The sequence below is a fragment of the Salvia splendens genome, chromosome 5 (assembly GCF_004379255.2).
Source record: "Salvia splendens isolate huo1 chromosome 5, SspV2, whole genome shotgun sequence".
Lineage (NCBI taxonomy): Eukaryota > Viridiplantae > Streptophyta > Magnoliopsida > Lamiales > Lamiaceae > Salvia > Salvia splendens.
The window spans coordinates 1,583,722-1,600,989 of NC_056036.1; the positions used below are offsets into that span (position 1 = coordinate 1,583,722).

Sequence of the window (17,268 nt, forward strand, 5' to 3'; positions counted from 1 at the left end):
TATAATTAATGGAAATAAAGAATTCAGGCAACATTTATAATTTTAGGGACTAAGATCTTTTTTTTTATTATTATAATCAAGAGTATATTGTAAATTTAATTATTATTTACACATTGGTTTAATCTATAATGAGTGTTGGGGGGAGTAAGTTAATTTAGAGTACCGTAAAAAAGTTCGAAAGTACAAAATTACTTGTCATGTTTGTTTGCAGGATTCGGTCTGAAATGACAATCTAATTTCTTGAATTTTCAAATTCTGGTATTTATTTGAATTTTAATAAAACTGGAAAAGTAATCAGAATTTTGAAAACCAATCAAAGTAGTGCAGCTTTCCTGGATTCTGATTCCCATATTCTTATATATTCAGGTATTTAAATATAATTTTAATTATTTTATACAACTATTATTATTATTATTATAAATAATAATCAATTAAATTTGAATTTTTAAATTATATCTAATTAAATCATCACTAAATAATTATAGTTATGTTAATAATTAAGTTTATTTTATTACAATAAATTAGTTCTTTATCTAGAAACCAATAATGATATACTACTACTATTATTTTTTAATAGGTATTGAAAATGTACAAACCGCACCGACTTTGTCGTATTCTAAACAAACCTTCTCACATGCTATACAATTTTTTTGCAACCCACCCACCAAATAAATTAAGAATTATATCGTATCGCAATCCAAAATATTTAATTTAATATACCAATAAAACTAGGCAGACAATTAAATAATCTTATTTTTCAACGTGAATATCATTCATTTTGTGGCTGGCTGTCCTAACTCCTACGGCTTTCAAAGTCGGCGTTCTTACCTCTCTCACTAGTCACTACAAATACCAACTTCACCACTTTCCTTCAACACAAAAAACATACACACACACACCCAAGCTAGAGAGAGATCAGTGAGAAACAATGGCAGCAGTAGCACAAAACTCATCATTCGTCAAAGCTTTAGCAGAAAACACCACGCTCAAATCCATTCCTTCTCAATTCACATTCGCCACTGATTCCAAAGGCTCCCAATCCGATTCACTCCCCATTATCGACTTCTCTCTCCTCACCTCCCCCGATCCCGACCAGCGCTGCAGAGTCCTTGCTGACCTCGACAGCGCTTGTCGGGAATGGGGCTTCTTCATCGTAAGCAAAATAAATAAAATAAGATTTTTTTTTATATATAGTTCATTGAGTTTAACATATTTATTTCGTTGTTGATTAATGCAGTTGGTGAACCATGGGATTTCAGAGACGATTCTCAAGGCTATCATCGAGGCGAGTCTGGAGTTTTTTGAGCTGCCGGAGGAGGAGAAGCGGCGGTACGAGGCCAAGAGCGCTTCGGACCCATCAAGTCCGGCAGCGGCAGCCTCATCAACACCGCCAACCAAAGGGTACATTTGTGGAGGGATTTTGTCAAATCTTATGTTCACCCCGAGTTTAACTGCCCTACCGAGCCTCAGACTCTAAGGTAAATAAATAATACTTTCTCCGTCCATAAATAATTTGCCACATTGAGGTTTATTTGTGTGTGTTTTAATATAAAAGTTGGTGATGTGTAAATGAATATGTGGATCCTACTACTACTAAAATTGGGATAATGGACGATTTTAATTAATACTACTAAGGCCATCCACAATAGGCGCCCAGCGACCGCCCAGCCGAGCGCCGGCGCTGGGCGGTTCGCTGGGCGATCTATTGCAGCCGCCCAGCGGGCGATTGGAGAGAGAAACCGCGCAGCGCTGGGCGGTCGCGTGGCGCTGGGCGGTGCGCTGGGCGGTCCGTTCGGCGCTATTGCAGCGCCCGGATCGCCCAGCGCACCGCCTAGCGCGAAAAAATAAATTTTTTTTTTCGAAACACTATATATACGCGCTTTGTTCGTCATTTTCCCGTATATGTCTCGTAAATTTAATTTCGCATATTGTGTGATTGTTAATTATTTCATTTTGTATATATTTGTTAATAGTGATGTGGATAGTATTATTAATGTTTCTCGTATATGTCTCGTAAATTAAATTCCGTATATTGTGTGATTGTTAATTATTTCATTTTTATATAATTGTTATTAGTGATGTGGCTATTGATGTGGCTGAGCTATTTATGATGTGGCTAGGCTATGACTGGGCTATTTATGATGTGGCAGGAGGATTTTTAGTGCTGATGATGTGGCAGTGGCTAGGCTATGGCTGGGCTATTGCTGGGCTATTCCTATTGTGGATGGCCTAAAAAAACAAAAACCACCGGTTCAAAGTTGAACTGTGAATATGGTGGCCGGTCTGGTTATGGTTCCACAACCTATTGAGCCAGAACCGGCGGCTACCCTAACTATAAATGAAAAATGACAAATTTTTTTCATGGATGAAATAAGTAATGACTAATATAATGTTCCTCCATTTTCAGGGAGACTTTGCAAGAGTTCACAGGGAAGACCCGACCCGTGTTCAAGAAACTGATGCACGCGATCGGAGAAAACCTAGGGCACGAACAAGGGTTCGTGGACGAAGCTTTAAAACTCGATTCGTGCTTCCAATTGTACGCGGCCAACTACTACCCTCCCTGTCCGGAGCCAGACCAGGCCATCGGTATCCCCGCGCATACCGATCACGGCCTTCTCACGTTCCTCATACACAAAGGAGTCGCAGGGCTTCAGATCCAGCACAACGGAGAGTGGTTCGACACCGTCTCCCCACAAAACGCAATCCTCGTTAACAACGCCGACCAACGGACCACATATTCCATAAACTGATCATTCTCATCCACATTTTATTATAAACCTAATTTATCTTTACTCATACTATTAATTTAATTACTTCTGAACAAATTCAATGAAGTCACCAATAGCGACTCATACTATATATGCATGAAGTAGTATTAAATAATGATTCTGTGATCATTGTTGTAGTGGTTGTCTATTATGTTATATAATTAATGAGCACAATTATAAATTCTGGACATTTCTATTTAGCAAGCAAACACAGAGTATGCTGATTAAATAATTGATTATTATTATTAAATAATCTTATTTTATATGCATTCTCTGAACTGTAAATTGGAAGTATAACGATTAATATAATATTTGCATAAATACAAATATACATCACATGCTACAGCCGATTGACAAATTTGGACGCGTAATTTCAAAAGCTTATAGCATGTAGTACATTATATTCACTATATATATTCATAGAATTATTAAATTATACTATAAGTTGCTAACTTTAATGTTTTAATTTATTGTTATAAAAAGATACGCCATGTGACGGCGATACGCAAAGTCGGCTTAGATTAATTAAGAGCTAATTAAATATGTTTGATAATTTTAACAAATTTTAAATGCCTTTCACGTGCTAAGATAAGAAAAAAGAGGTAAATCATACTCTCCCTCTTCATTTCAACTATAAGTTGACATTTAAATAAGTACACTAGTTGTGCTACATATTACTCCTGATAGACTACGTCATATTATTTCGCAACAAAAAAATCATCTTCATTAATTTTTTTATCATATTTAGAATCTAAAATACTACAAATTGCAATTTTTTAATTTCCCTTATGCGGCGATCGCTTTCGCAACCTTAATTTTTGTATTAATTTTGTATAGTAAAATTAAAAGTAATACAAGTAGCAAACTGCGAATGACAACCTAGACAAAGTACATCATATTTAATCAAACATAACTAAATAATTCAATCATCTTGAATCTTGATGCAATCTAAGTTGCATTTTCCCAAAAGTGGATTGCTTAGCATTGTTTCCACATACTCAATAAATTTCATGGGGCGATAAAGTGGACGGCCATCTTGTTCCACCAGCGCCGCCGCCGGAGCAACAATGGCATCCGGTGCAGCGCCGTGCGCCATCACCACCGAGATCCTCGTCGCCTCGGTATTCACCACGGCTCTGTGCTTCACGCTCTTGTATCTCCCGTTGCTTAGTATCTATTAGAAAATTAAAATAATTTTAAATAAAATTTTCTAAAACATTTACTCCCTTCGCCCCTCTATAGTAGAGACGTTTCATTAAAAGCACTTGTTTTGTTAAAAAATAAATAAATAATTAAAATAGAGAAAATGTAAAATAAGTGAAAAAATAATATAGAGAAGACTCTTAACTATATTATTCTCTTATTTACTTTATTTTTTTACACTTTAGCTATTTGTTATAATTTTTTTTAAAACGAGTGCTGAAAATGAAACGTCTCTGCTACAGAGGGACGGGGGAGTACTTTTCAAAAAAAAAAATTGAATTGAAACGAACCGAATCGAATTTACCTCAAGATGGTCGGCGGTGTTAACGAGGATTGCATTTTGCGAGGAGATGGTGTCGAACCACTCCCCATTGTGCTGGATCTGAAGCCCCGCGACTCCGTTGTGTATGAGGAACGTGAGAAGGCCGTGATCGGTATGTGGGGGGATACCGATGGCCTGGTCCGGCTCCGGACACGGTGGGTAGTAGTTGGCCGCATACAATTGGAAGCATGAGTCGAGTTTCAAAGCTTCGTCCACTAAGCCTTGTTGGAGCCCTAGGTTTTCCCCGATCGCGTGCATCAGTTTCCTGTACACGGATCGGGTCTTCCCTGAGAACTCGTGCAAAGTCTCCCTGCGGGTAATGGAAAATTATAGTAGTATTAGTTACTGCACATTTCATCCATGAAAAAATTGTGTATTTATATTTATAGTTAGAGTTGCCATCGTAGGTAGAGGAATCATAACTAGACTGGCGACCTTATTCGCATTTGCGGTTTTGGCTGACTTTTGTACATGTTTTTCTAAAATCATTTTTCAACGGATTTGGACCTAAATGGCCAATTAACCTTCAATTCACATTTTGAAATGTTGAAATAATAGAAAACCGGACTTTTCATTTAACACACCACCAACTTTTCTATTTAAACACACAATGCGCCAAATTATTAATGGGCGGGGCGGAGGGAGTATTATTTATTTACCTCAGACTCTGAGGCTCACTAGGGCAGTTAAACTCGGGGTGAACGTACGATTTGACAAAATCCCTCCAAAGATGAATCCTTTGGTTGGCCGTGTTGATGACGCTGCCGCTGCCAGACTTGATAGGGTCCGACACACTCTTGGCCTCATACCGCCGCTTCTCCTCCTCAGGCAGCTCAAAGAACTCCAAACTCGCTCCGATGATAGCCTTGAGCAGCGTCTCCGGAATCCCATGGTTCACCAACTGCATTAATTAATAGTAACAAAATAAATACGTTAAACTCGATCTTAATCATTAAACTCAAATAATTTTATTTTATTTTATTTATTTTGCGTACGATGAAGAAGCCCCATTCCCGACATGCGCTGTCGAGGTCTGCAAGGACTCTGCAGCGCTGGTCAGGATTGGGGGAGGTGAGGAGAGAGAAGTCGATAATGGGGAGTGAATCGGATTGGGAGCCTTTGGAATCAGTGGAGAGTGTGAATTGAGAAGGAATGGATTTGAGAGTGGGGTTTTCTGCTAAAGCTTTCACGAATGATGAGTTTCTTGCTATTGCTGCAGCCATTGTGTTATTTTGATGTGGATGAGTTTGGACTTTGGGGAGTGTTGAAGTTGGTATTTATGGAAAGAGAAGAAATGGGAAAGCGGCGTAAGCACTGCACGCCGAGGTTGAATTTTGTAATAACGACGGCCCTATCTTATTTATTGGGCGGTTTCATTTTTATCGACTTATGAATTATGATCGGTGAATGTTATTTTCATATTTGCTGTAAAAATTACTTCGCCAGTTATCTATATATAGTAACTTTTTCATATTTTCACACAATTGTTTATTAGTTACAAATCGGAGTACAAACGAAAACATAAAATACAAAGTGGAAACTCAAGTTATATAAAACCTAAAATATTTTTAGAGGATTTTTATGTTTATATCCTAGAAGAAGGAAAATATATGACACGGTTAAAGTCTATTATATAATGTTAAGGTTTACTATTTTATTGGTCATATATTGTTGGTTATAGATAGAGTGGGCCCTCTCTAATTTATTGTAGGCGGTGAACGGTCCCTTAATTTTTGATGTGTGGTTTAACTTCATTGACTTGCATATTGTGAACGGTGTCTTAATTTTGGTTACGGCAATGCATTTAATAAATTTTATTGCCATGTAGGCTAAGTTGAATATATGATTTATGTTCCTCTTTAAGTTAGATATCTAATATGTGGTTTATACAATCGCTAGTTAATGAATGGAATTGTTTGAGAGTCACTTAACGAAAATTAAAAGATAAAATACAAATCAAGTACCATAAAACTTACTCGTATTATATAAAGTCTACAATACATTTAACAAAATTAAGGTTTTTAACACAAACTTAAAGTCATAAAAAAAGGCTTAACGATGCTCTTTTTGTATTGGTAATATATGTTGTTTATTGTTAGAGCATCCACAACGGCGGCCGTCCCGCCGGACGTCCGACTGGCGTGCCAGACGTCCGCCATTAGGCGCGGGAGGGACAGATACAGACGTCCGCTGCGGACACCGGAATTACGCGGCATTCCGACGACGTCCGTCGTGATGTCCGCCATTGCGGGTTCCCGGCGGACGTCCCGATTTTTTTTATAAAAAAACTCTATATATACGGCTCGTTGAACTTCATTTCATTCGCACCACTTGTTTTAACGAGTTTCTCTCTCTCTCTCTCTACGTTTCTTTTATATATCCAGAATGGTTAGTGGTAGTGGTAGTGGTAGTGGTGCGGGTGGTAGTCATGGAATTTCTGATCACGTACGTCGACAAATTATAGAACAGTTGCGGGTCGTTACGTCCAGGGAGATAAATCGCGCGATACAAGCGTCCTTGCAACAGCAGCAGCAGCCGACGATAGCTCGAACCATCCATCGTCGAACTATAGTACCCCGGGACCATATCGCCGCACACCGTCGGTTGTATGAGGACTACTTCGCTCCGGAGCCGCGGTTTGGGGAGAACATGTTCCAGCGAGGTTTTAGGATGCATCATCCGCTATTTCTGCGTATCGTGAGCGCTTTAGAGCGTCGATACGAGTATTTCAGGATGAGGGAGGATGCGGTTGGTAAACCCGGCCACACGCCGATACAGAAGTGCACTGCCACAATCAGGCAGCTGGCATACGGAGGTGTGGCCGACATGTTCGATGAGTACCTCCATATCGGCGAGACGACTGCCCACGATTGTCTGAAGTATTTTTGTGAGAGCGTTAGAGAGATATTCGGGGATAGGTATCTTCGGAAGCCTACCCCCGAAGATTGCCAGGCTCTGATGGATATGCACGAGAGTCAGCACGGGTTTCCAGGAATGTTGGGCAGCATAAATTGTATGCATTAGGAGTGGAAGAACTGCCCCACCACCTGGAAAGAGGTGTACACTACCGGTTTCAAGGGCAAGAATCCCACGATGATCGAACAACGACATCAATGTCCTCCAATCATCGCTCATTTTCAACGACCAGTGTATGGGTGTTGGTCCGGCCGTCAGTTTCATCGCCAACGGCAACCAGCACAACATGGGCTATTATTTGGCGGATGAGATATACCCTATGTGGCCCGTCTTTGTGAAGACGATCAGATGCCCCACAGAAGAGAAGAAGGTCTATTTTGCGGGTCGTCAGGAGGCAGCGTGCAAGGATGTGGAGTGAGCATTTGGTGTGCTCCAGGCTCGATGGGAGGTAGTGAAGGGTCCATCATGGTTGTGGTATATTGACAGCATCGCTGATATCATGTACGAATGTATTATCATGCATAACATGATTGTCAAAGATGAAGGTCCAGCACTGACTGATTGAGCCAATGATGATGTTGATGCTGCCGGTCCAAGGCACGGCATGGCCACTGCCAATGTACGTATGGGGATACCCCATGAAGAGGCCGATCGAGTCCGTGCATTTGCCGACTTGCGCCAACGACAAGCCCATATTCGACTCCAGAAAGATATTATTGAAGAGATATGGACTCGGAGGGGTAGTCGTTGATATTTAGAATGTAATTTGTTTAGACTTTTTTTTTTGTTGAAATGTACTTTTTTTATTTAATGAAATGTACTTTTTTTTATTTAATTCTGTAAATTGTTTAATTCCGTAAATTGTTTAATTTGGTGAATTTGTGAATTTTTATTATTGTGGGATGTCCGTCGGGATGTCTTTGGGGATGTCCGTCATTGTGCAGTGAGATGTGCTTATGACGTGGCAGTGCAGTGAGACGTTCTTATGACGTGGCAGGAGGTGCTTTTGGAAAGACCGTCGGGATATTCGCCGGGACATCTGTCCCACTGTGGATGCTCTTAGAGAAGGGTCTTGTCTTATTTATTGTTGGGAGATTTAATTTCAAAGTATGGTTTTACTTTCGATGCATAATTGTGAAAAGGTCTCTTAATTAATTTTTGCCACGAGGCTATACATCTAAAAAATTTTGTTTGCTGATGGAAGGTAGTGTTGCCCACGGTTCCAAAATCGGCGGTTCCGGTTTATAGGAATTCGGAACCGAAACCGGACCGTGAGGCTATTTCACGGTTCCGGTTCGAAAACCGGCGGTTTCACAGTTCGGTTTTTTTTTCCTATGTAATTTGAAATTTGGACTTATACAATAAATTGGAACAAGACAACGGATAATTTAAATTGAAATAAGGCGAATAAGGTGAAAATGATATCAATTTTATTGAATTTGAGTTGTAACTTGTAACGGACAACTATACATTACAATTTACCATACATATACAAGTATACAACATACAACAATGTAATATAATTTACAAGTGTCGTCGGAATGTAAATAAAAAAAATGAAATGGGGGGATAATGGATGAATTTGAATTCAAAATCAAAATTTAAAAGAATTTGAATTTTGGAAAACCGGCGGTTTTGGCCAAAAACCGTCGGAACCGCCGGTTTCACCGCCAAAACCGCTGGTTCGGTCAACAAACCGTCTGCCTCGTGTTCCGCACCGAAACTGAAAACCGTCGGTTTCGCGGTTAACCTCGGTTTTCGCGGTTAACCACTGGTTTCCGGTCCAAAAACCGCCGGCTTTGGCCGACAAAACCAGCTTAAAAAGCTGCCCCCGCTGCCGCCTCGATTTTCTCACCGGAACCGTGAAACCGCCGGTTAACCGGCGGTTCGGTGACGGTTCCGGTTCAAAAAATCTTGAACCGAAACCGAACCGCGGTTCCAAATGCGGCGGTTCCGGTTCGAAAAAATTGACACGGTTCAGGTTCGGAACCGGAACCGGTGGGCATCTCTAATGGAAGGGAGATTCTATTCACTATTCATATTAATTATTAAATTAGAAAGTTTAACCGCCGAACCGGAACCGGTGGGCATCTCTAATGGAAGGGAGATTCTATTCACTATTCATATTAATTATTAAATTAGAAAGTTCTAACTTTTATGTTTTAATTTATTGTTTATCAAAGATACGCCATGTGACGGCGATACGCGTAGACCGTAGTCGCTTTAATTAAGAGCTAAATATGTTTATTATTTTAACGAATTTTAAAGTCCTTTCACGTGCTAAGATATGAGAAACGAGGTAACAATGTAAAATCATTCGTTCAGCTATAAGTTGACGATATATTTGTTTTATCGGTAATGAATAAAGATTAGATTTTAAAAAATACACTAGTTGTGATACAGATTACACCTGATGGACTACATTGGGTGGAATATTAATTGTTTTTATTTATCTAAAATGTGAAGGGATATAAATATATAGTGATTAGTTACTGAAAAATATTACTACTAGTATCTTTGAGACTATTCTCTGAGACTGTACATTTCTTATTTTTTTAATCTATCTATTTGATTTAATTATAATAACTTGTAAATGATCATATTGACATTTTGACTTTATAAATAACCAAAAAAAATCAAAGCTCAATTTTGTTAATTTAGTTTTTTAAGTTATAGATGAAATTGACAGATTGAACTTTATTTTTAATATTAGAATTAAACTAAATGGATAAAACGAAAAAACTAATACTACGGTGAGCTAAATGAGATGGTGCTCACATAAATTACTCCATGCTGTAATATCAAATTCAAATGTATATATAGTGTATGCAGTGGCGGAGCCAGAGATTTCATAATGGGGGTCCAAAATTAAACTTAAAAAAATTATATAAATTAAATTATAAGGTTCAAAATGTAAAAGTCAAATGCAATCACATCATAACATTTGTCTTCTATTCTTCATCTTCTGAAACCGCTGCATAATAGTTTCATTGATAACTTTAACAAACACATCCTTTTCGATGTAAGGAACTAAGCAATCATTCAATAGTTGGTCTCTCATGCTATTACGAAGAGAAGTCTTGATGATCTTCATTGCTGAAAAGACTCTTTATACTGATGCAGTGGCAACTGGTAAGATCAATGACAACTTAACTAATGAATAAACCATTGGAAAAACTTCATGTTTCCTTGTAGAAACCATCTTTTGAGCAAGACCACTGATTCCTGATATTTGTGAAAACTTTTCATCTATGCGCACATCGAAAATAAAGTTCTCAAGTTGACTTTTAAGCTCGGACAAAGCAACTTCAGAAAATTCAGAAGGATAATACCGTGCAAGACGAAGCAGCTTCTCCAAATCAAATGCAGAAAATAAATCCCTAGGATCAAAACATGACATGCATAAAACTAAGTCTATGTTGACTTCATCAAAACGTTGATTCAACTCTTGAGCTTGCAAGTCAATAACATATGTAGAAAAATTAATTGAATTATATTTGAGTTTTGAATATACCTAGTTCTAGTTTACCAGATTTCAGACTTGGAACGACGCTAAATTCAGACTTGGATTGGAACGGCAGAATGAATACGCTAAATTCAGACTTGGATTGGAACGGCAGAATGAATACGCTAAATTAAGAGGCACGATTCATATATATTTTGCTGAAACCTATCTCTAATATTATATTTATTATAAATTATAATTATTGTGAAATTACTAAAATACCCCTAAGTTTTTTAAGAATTAGTGGGGGGACTAGGGGCCCCCCTGGCCCCACCCTCCCTCCGCCCCTGAGTGGCTGAGTGTATGGATAGAGAACTAGTACTGAGAATTTGATTTTTCGTTAAAAAACTGAAATTATAAACAAGCACATAAAATTAATGAACAAAAGAAGAATAAATAAAAAAAATTTCCAGAACCTAGGGATTCTTTATTTTATTTATTCGTTTTCAATATTTATGATGTGCTACGGTTTCATGCACATTGATTAATATATACTCCACATATGTGTAGATCTGAGCAGTACACAATGTTACATTGATTGAAAATAATTGATCCGATTAAACTGCCGGCCAAATCTTTGAATTGAAAAAAAGCTAAAATTAATTAATAAATATACTAGATCTAAATCTAAATTTTATATCATTATAATAATGAAACCCACTTTTATCTTGATTCTTGACACGTATAATTAGGGTTTTAGAGATGACAAATATAATTGAGTTAGGTTCACTTTTTAATAAATAGTTGGGTTAGGTTATTGTGCTGGAATTGGACTTGGAATATGGAGTATCATATACAGTAATTATTTTATTCTAAATTCAATTTGCATTTTCTAGCTCGACTGTTTTACACTTTTTCCAATTAAACAGCTTTGAGCACTTTAATTTCTCTTCTTTTATTAGGAAAATTAAGAAAACGATAATAAAATAATAACTGTGGACCATATAAAGGATTCACATATCGATTAGATTTCAAAGTATACGTTATAATGTATTACTATTTTGCAATACTAATCACCTTCAATAGTACAATTTTTTGTTAAAATTTTAGAATCTAAGTACTACAAATTGCAATTTTTTAATTTCCCTTATGCGGAGATCGTTTTCACGACCTTAGTCATAATAAATAGTATTTTTATATAAATAATTAAAAGTAGACAATGCGATTCATACAAGAATCAAACTTATTCCGACAACCTAAACAATGTTGCATACCACTAGTAATATTTAAACATGGAATACTACATAATTCATTCATCTTGAATCTTGATGCAATCCAAGTTGCTTTTGCCCAAAAGTCGATTGCTCAGCATTGTTTCCACATACTCAATGAATTTCATGGGCCCATAAAATGGACGCCCATCTTTTTCCACCAACGCTGGCGCCGGAGCAACCACAGCCTCTGGCGCCGCCCCGTTCGCCATCACCACCGAAATCCTCGTCGCCTCCGTATTCACCACGGCTCTGTGCCTCACGCTCTTGTACCTCCCGTTGCTCAGTATCTATTATTATACAACATTAAAATATTAGAAATTTGTCGCTCACCTCTTAAAAGGCCTTATAAGTAACTGAGTTATCCATACTTATATAGATGAGCTAGGATCATCACAAAGTCGATGTGAGATAAGATTTAAGAGTTTTAATATAAAATAATTTTAAATCTAATTTTCTATACTTTTAAAAAAATCTCAAATCGAACCGGACCGGACCGGACATACCTCGAGATGATCGGCATTGTTAACGAGGATTGCGTTTTGCGGGGAGAAGGTGTCGAACCACTCTCCGTTGTGCTGGATCTGAAGCCCGGCCACTCCGTTGTGTATGAGGAACGTGAGAAGGCCGTGATCGGTATGCGCGGGGATACCGATGGCCAGGTCCGGCTCCGGACAGGGAGGGTAGTAGTTGGCCGCGTACAATTGGAAACATGAGTCGAGTTTCAAAGCTTCGTCCACGAACCCTTGTTCGAGCCCTAGGTTTTCCCCGATCGCGTGCATCAGTTTCCTGAACACGGGTCGGGTCTTACCTGAGAACTCGAGCAAAGTCTCCCTACAAATGGAGAAACATTATTATTATTGTTATTGCTCATTTAATCCACAAAAAAAATGTTATTTTCATTTCGGTTAAAATCTGGCAAACCCTAGTAGTAGGGTCAACATAATTTGTTTACACATCACCAGCTTTTATATTAAAAAATTAAAACACACACATTAATCCATTCCACAATGTGGAAGATTATTTATGGACGGAGGGAGTATTATTTATTTACCTGAGAGTCTGAGGCTCGGTAGGGCAGTTAAACTCGGGGTGAACATACGATTTGACAAAATCCCTCCAAAGATGAACCCTTTGGTTAGCGGTGTTGATGAGGCTGCCGCTGCCGGACTTGATGGGGTCCGAAGCGCTCTTGGCCTCATACCTCCGCTTCTCCTCCTCAGGCAGCTCGAAAAACTCCAGACTCGACGCGATGATAGCCTTGAGAAGCTTCTCCGGAATCCCATGGTTCACCAACTGCATTAATTAACAACGAAATAATTATGTTAAACTCAATGAACTATATATATAAAAGAAAATTTTATTTTATTTATTTTGCTTACGATGAAGAAGCCCCATTCCCGACAAGCGCTGTCGAGGTCTGAAAGGACTTTGCTGCGCTGATCGGGATCGGGGGAGGTGAGGAGAGAGAAGTCGATAATGGGGAGCGAATCGGATTGGGAGCCTTTGGAATCAGTGGCGAATGTGAATTGAGAAGGAATGGATTTGAGAATGGTGTTTTCTGCTAAAGCTTTCACAAATGATGAGTTTTGTGCTACTGCTGCCATTGTTTCTCTCTGAATCTCTCTCTCTCTCTCTCTTGATGTGGATGAGTTTGGAGAGTGTTGGAGTTGTAATTTATAGAGAGAGTGAATGTGATCAAGCACGCCGAGGTTGATTTTTATAGACACATTTGAACAATGTTTATTTTGTTGTTAATATTATACTAATTGTTAAATTACAAAACAAGATAGTACTAAAGTTTACTGGTTTTTATTAGTTTTATGTTGTTAATTGTAGCTGTCTTATTTATTGTTGGGGTTTGAATTTTTTGTATGTGCTTTTGTATTTTTTAAAGTTTTTTGTGTGTGGATCTTCTAGGTTTTCAAAGTAAGGTTATACTTTTGATGACTTGCATAGTCGTGCAAGGTCTCTTGTTAGACCATTAATTCCTAACTATGTCAAGAAAATAGTAATTTCTTTCGCTCCCCATTCACATATGGACTTTAGAGAACTTTTTATTCCATTTAATTAATCAATGTTGTTTTCGTGGTACATATTATATTACAAAAACACTAATTAGTTAGTCAATTAGCCATATGTTATTTGTTGTAAGAAATCGTCCCTCTCCAATTTATTGTTGGGGGTTTGATTTTTTTTTTGTATGGTTTTACTTTTGATGACTTTCCTAGGTTTGAAAGGTCTCTTAATTGCACTTTTTACGTTGCAATACATCTAGTACGTACTCCCTCCGTCCCATTTAAAATGAAATATTTGGGAATCGATACGGAATTTTATGTAATGTTATTTTGTTAGTTAATTAAGAGAGATGAAAAAATAGAAATACAGTTATTTCTATTTTAGGAAATGTTTTATTTTAATGGAATAAAAAAATATTCTATTTTTAATGGGACATATGGAGTATGTGACTATGTAGGCTATATAAGTAGAATTGATTTTGGCTTCTGTTAGGTACTCAATTTATACTTTTTGAACAATCAAAAATCGAAAAATGACAAAGGGCTTCATAAATAATCACAAATAATTATGAATGCTCTTTTTTTCGGTAAATATATAATTGTTAAATTACAAAAAGTACTAATTAAAGTATACTAAGTATTTTTTATTGGTATATGTTGTTTATTATAGAGGACTCTATCTTACTTATTGTTTAATTATTGTTGGGGAGGAATTTCTAGGAGCCCCAACAAATTTTAAACCAAATTGATAAATGGGTCTAACAAAGTTATCAATTCATGGTTCAATTAATCAGTCATTCTGATAATTTATTTAGTTAGAATATTATACAAATATATACAATGTTGATTTGGATTTTGTATTATTGAATAACTTGAATTATTGGTCGGTTGATCGATCATGTATTTCATGCTTCTTGGTATGATTTTTAAATAGGATTTGTTGGTTGATGAGCTGTGCCAGTGTGTGGTATGGTTGTATCGTATCCGTATATGATTATTAATAAGATTTCCTGATTGATGACTTATGGTATACAAATTGTTTAACTGTTTCTTGTTAATTTATTAGGATTTGTTGTTTCATAGTTTAACTGAATTATTGATATGGAATTTTTAATGTTTGGCCTCTTGATATGTGAATTGTCGTGGGCTGTAGTGATTTCCAAGATCATTTTCTATATGACGTTTTTGGCTCTTTCTAAATTTTATTATCTCTCCGTTATCCACGTCTGATCATAAATTTTCAAAATTTTGCTCCAGAGATATGTACGAGGTTGATTTCTACGTATGTCTTATGTTACCATCTTTCGTATATTTTCGCTCATCAGAACGAGAAGGGTTGAGGCAAAACCGGAGCTGCTAGCTGTAAGTTTATGAGCCAATTAATGGAATTTTTGAAACAATATTCATGAGTCGGCACTAGGATCGATCAATCCCACCCGACCCCACCTAGCTAGGTCCATCCATGAACGTGTTGGTTTATTCGGTTTTAAGACTTTTTGCTAAGTTATAACAACACCAAAGGTATACTTATAAAAAGAGTCCATGCTTATGGATATTTGAAACTTATAAGAGATGACTATCTTTCTCTAGCTTAAAATTCTAGGGTTTCAACTACCGAGATCTTTAAGTTATGTATATTTCTAGATTCTGAGATTATTATTCATTTTGGAAAAGATATAGTAGTAGTTTTTTACTAATACTTCCCCCTCAATAGAAAAAATTTATATTATATTTTCTCCTTTTGGCTTTGGTGGGCTTTCTCCAAGCCAATAAACTCAGCCCGCCGATTTGGAAAGTAATGATCTCGTGCTATTATTTTATTTTTGTTCAATTAATAAAATGATTATTAAAATATATTTTTTGTAATTTTTGTTTAATATCGCTGTAGAAGATCATATTCCATGTGATACAGGCAAAGGTTGTCGCTTAAACTAAGGAAAATGTAATTAATCTATACATGTCCTAATTAACTACGTTACGAATTTTAAGAATGATTTCAATTGATTGGTTCACAACTTCACATGCAAAGATGAGAAAACGAAGAGGAATCTTTTCATATATTTTTTATAGAAATTCTAGAACTTTCATCTTTCTCTTTTATTTATTTATTTTATTAAAAAAAGGAATAATGATTGAAATATGAAAGCTTTTATTTAAACAGAGAGATTTAAAATTGAAACATATCATGATCTTTCTCCCCTAAGTAACAAAGAAAAAGTGATTTTTCGATTTATATAATTAGGATTAGAGTAACCTCCATAAATGTGAGTTAAAAATTCATTTTTTCCTTTATCATGTTACATCCATAAAGAACCCTGAGATTTTCTGCCTTATCAAGTTACTACTTGCTTATAAAACCACTCAAGACTTACAAATTATGTCAATTTTTTGTTCTTCATTCTAGTACTATAAGAACTAAACTTGGTAAATCTTCAATTTTAACATCTATCTAAAAAAAATCTCTACCTTTTCATCTCTAGAAAAACATTTCCCCGAATTATCCTTGTTAAATGGTCTGGGCCGGCCCAACTCTGACCAGGGAAATCCACTTGGCTTGAGGCCCAACCTACTCCAGGCACTCGTCTAAATGAATTTGTATGGACTCAAATATAAATGAATTTGAAAGTCACAAAATTTATTCTTTTGCGGCGACAAATTAATCTTAGGCGTCCATAAATGAGAGCTAACGGACTATATTGGTGGTATGGTGTTACCCTATCTATGGTGGCACTATAGTGCTCCCCTAGTAGAATACTATATTAAAGGAATGTATATTATATATAATATAATATATTAAATTAATAGAATATACATATATTATATTTAAAATATAGTAATTCGGTTTTTCAATTTTTTCTTAGCCCGAACCGAATCGAACCGAATTTCAAAATTTCGGTTTGGTTTGGTTCGGTTCGGATATTTGGTTTCCGGTTTTTTTGCTCACCCCTAAAAGTAATCCAAAAGAGAGCTTATTTCAAAAAGTGTTAGCTTCTTATAAACAAAATTGAATTTTTAGTTCAGATTAGATTCATATAGGTGTGCATTGGTAATAATTGGAAACTATATTTGTTGGAGAGACGCGTAAACACTACCAAAAATGATGTTTTGCGAGTATTGATTACTAAACACTTTTAAATCGGGACATAACTATGGTCTGGTGTTCACTAAATCACTACAAGCAAATTTTTACGTGGACTTCCAATTTTGAAATTCTAATAATAAAATTAAGAATATGAAGATTTAGTAGTTTGTATATAATTATCGATTTTGAATTTAAACATTTTAACTAAACTATTACTATGTGTCTCGGTGGTGCAACTTA

The 17,268-nt window shown here is 36.6% G+C and overlaps 2 protein-coding genes and 1 pseudogene across 2 annotated transcripts; 1 reads left to right on the forward strand and 2 right to left on the reverse strand.

Moving 5' to 3' along the window:
- The first annotated feature begins 898 nt into the window (after positions 1-898).
- Positions 899-2,950, forward strand: LOC121803374 (annotated as a pseudogene).
- A 622-nt stretch (positions 2,951-3,572) lies between these two features.
- On the reverse strand, positions 3,573-5,554 carry LOC121802478 (2-oxoglutarate-dependent dioxygenase 19-like). Its single transcript, XM_042202158.1, has 4 exons — positions 5,292-5,554; positions 4,956-5,197; positions 4,279-4,606; positions 3,573-3,945 (listed from the first exon to the last, which is right to left on the reverse strand). Exons 1-4 carry the CDS (start codon positions 5,517-5,519, stop codon positions 3,694-3,696), a joined length of 1,050 nt encoding a protein of 349 aa, XP_042058092.1. The 5' UTR covers positions 5,520-5,554; the 3' UTR covers positions 3,573-3,693.
- A 6,282-nt stretch (positions 5,555-11,836) lies between these two features.
- On the reverse strand, positions 11,837-13,577 carry LOC121803208 (2-oxoglutarate-dependent dioxygenase 19-like). Its single transcript, XM_042202905.1, has 4 exons — positions 13,311-13,577; positions 12,983-13,224; positions 12,435-12,762; positions 11,837-12,218 (listed from the first exon to the last, which is right to left on the reverse strand). The coding sequence occupies exons 1-4, from the start codon at positions 13,533-13,535 to the stop codon at positions 11,967-11,969; spliced, it is 1,047 nt and encodes a 348-aa protein (XP_042058839.1). The 5' UTR covers positions 13,536-13,577; the 3' UTR covers positions 11,837-11,966.
- Between the last annotated feature and the right edge of the window lie 3,691 nt (positions 13,578-17,268).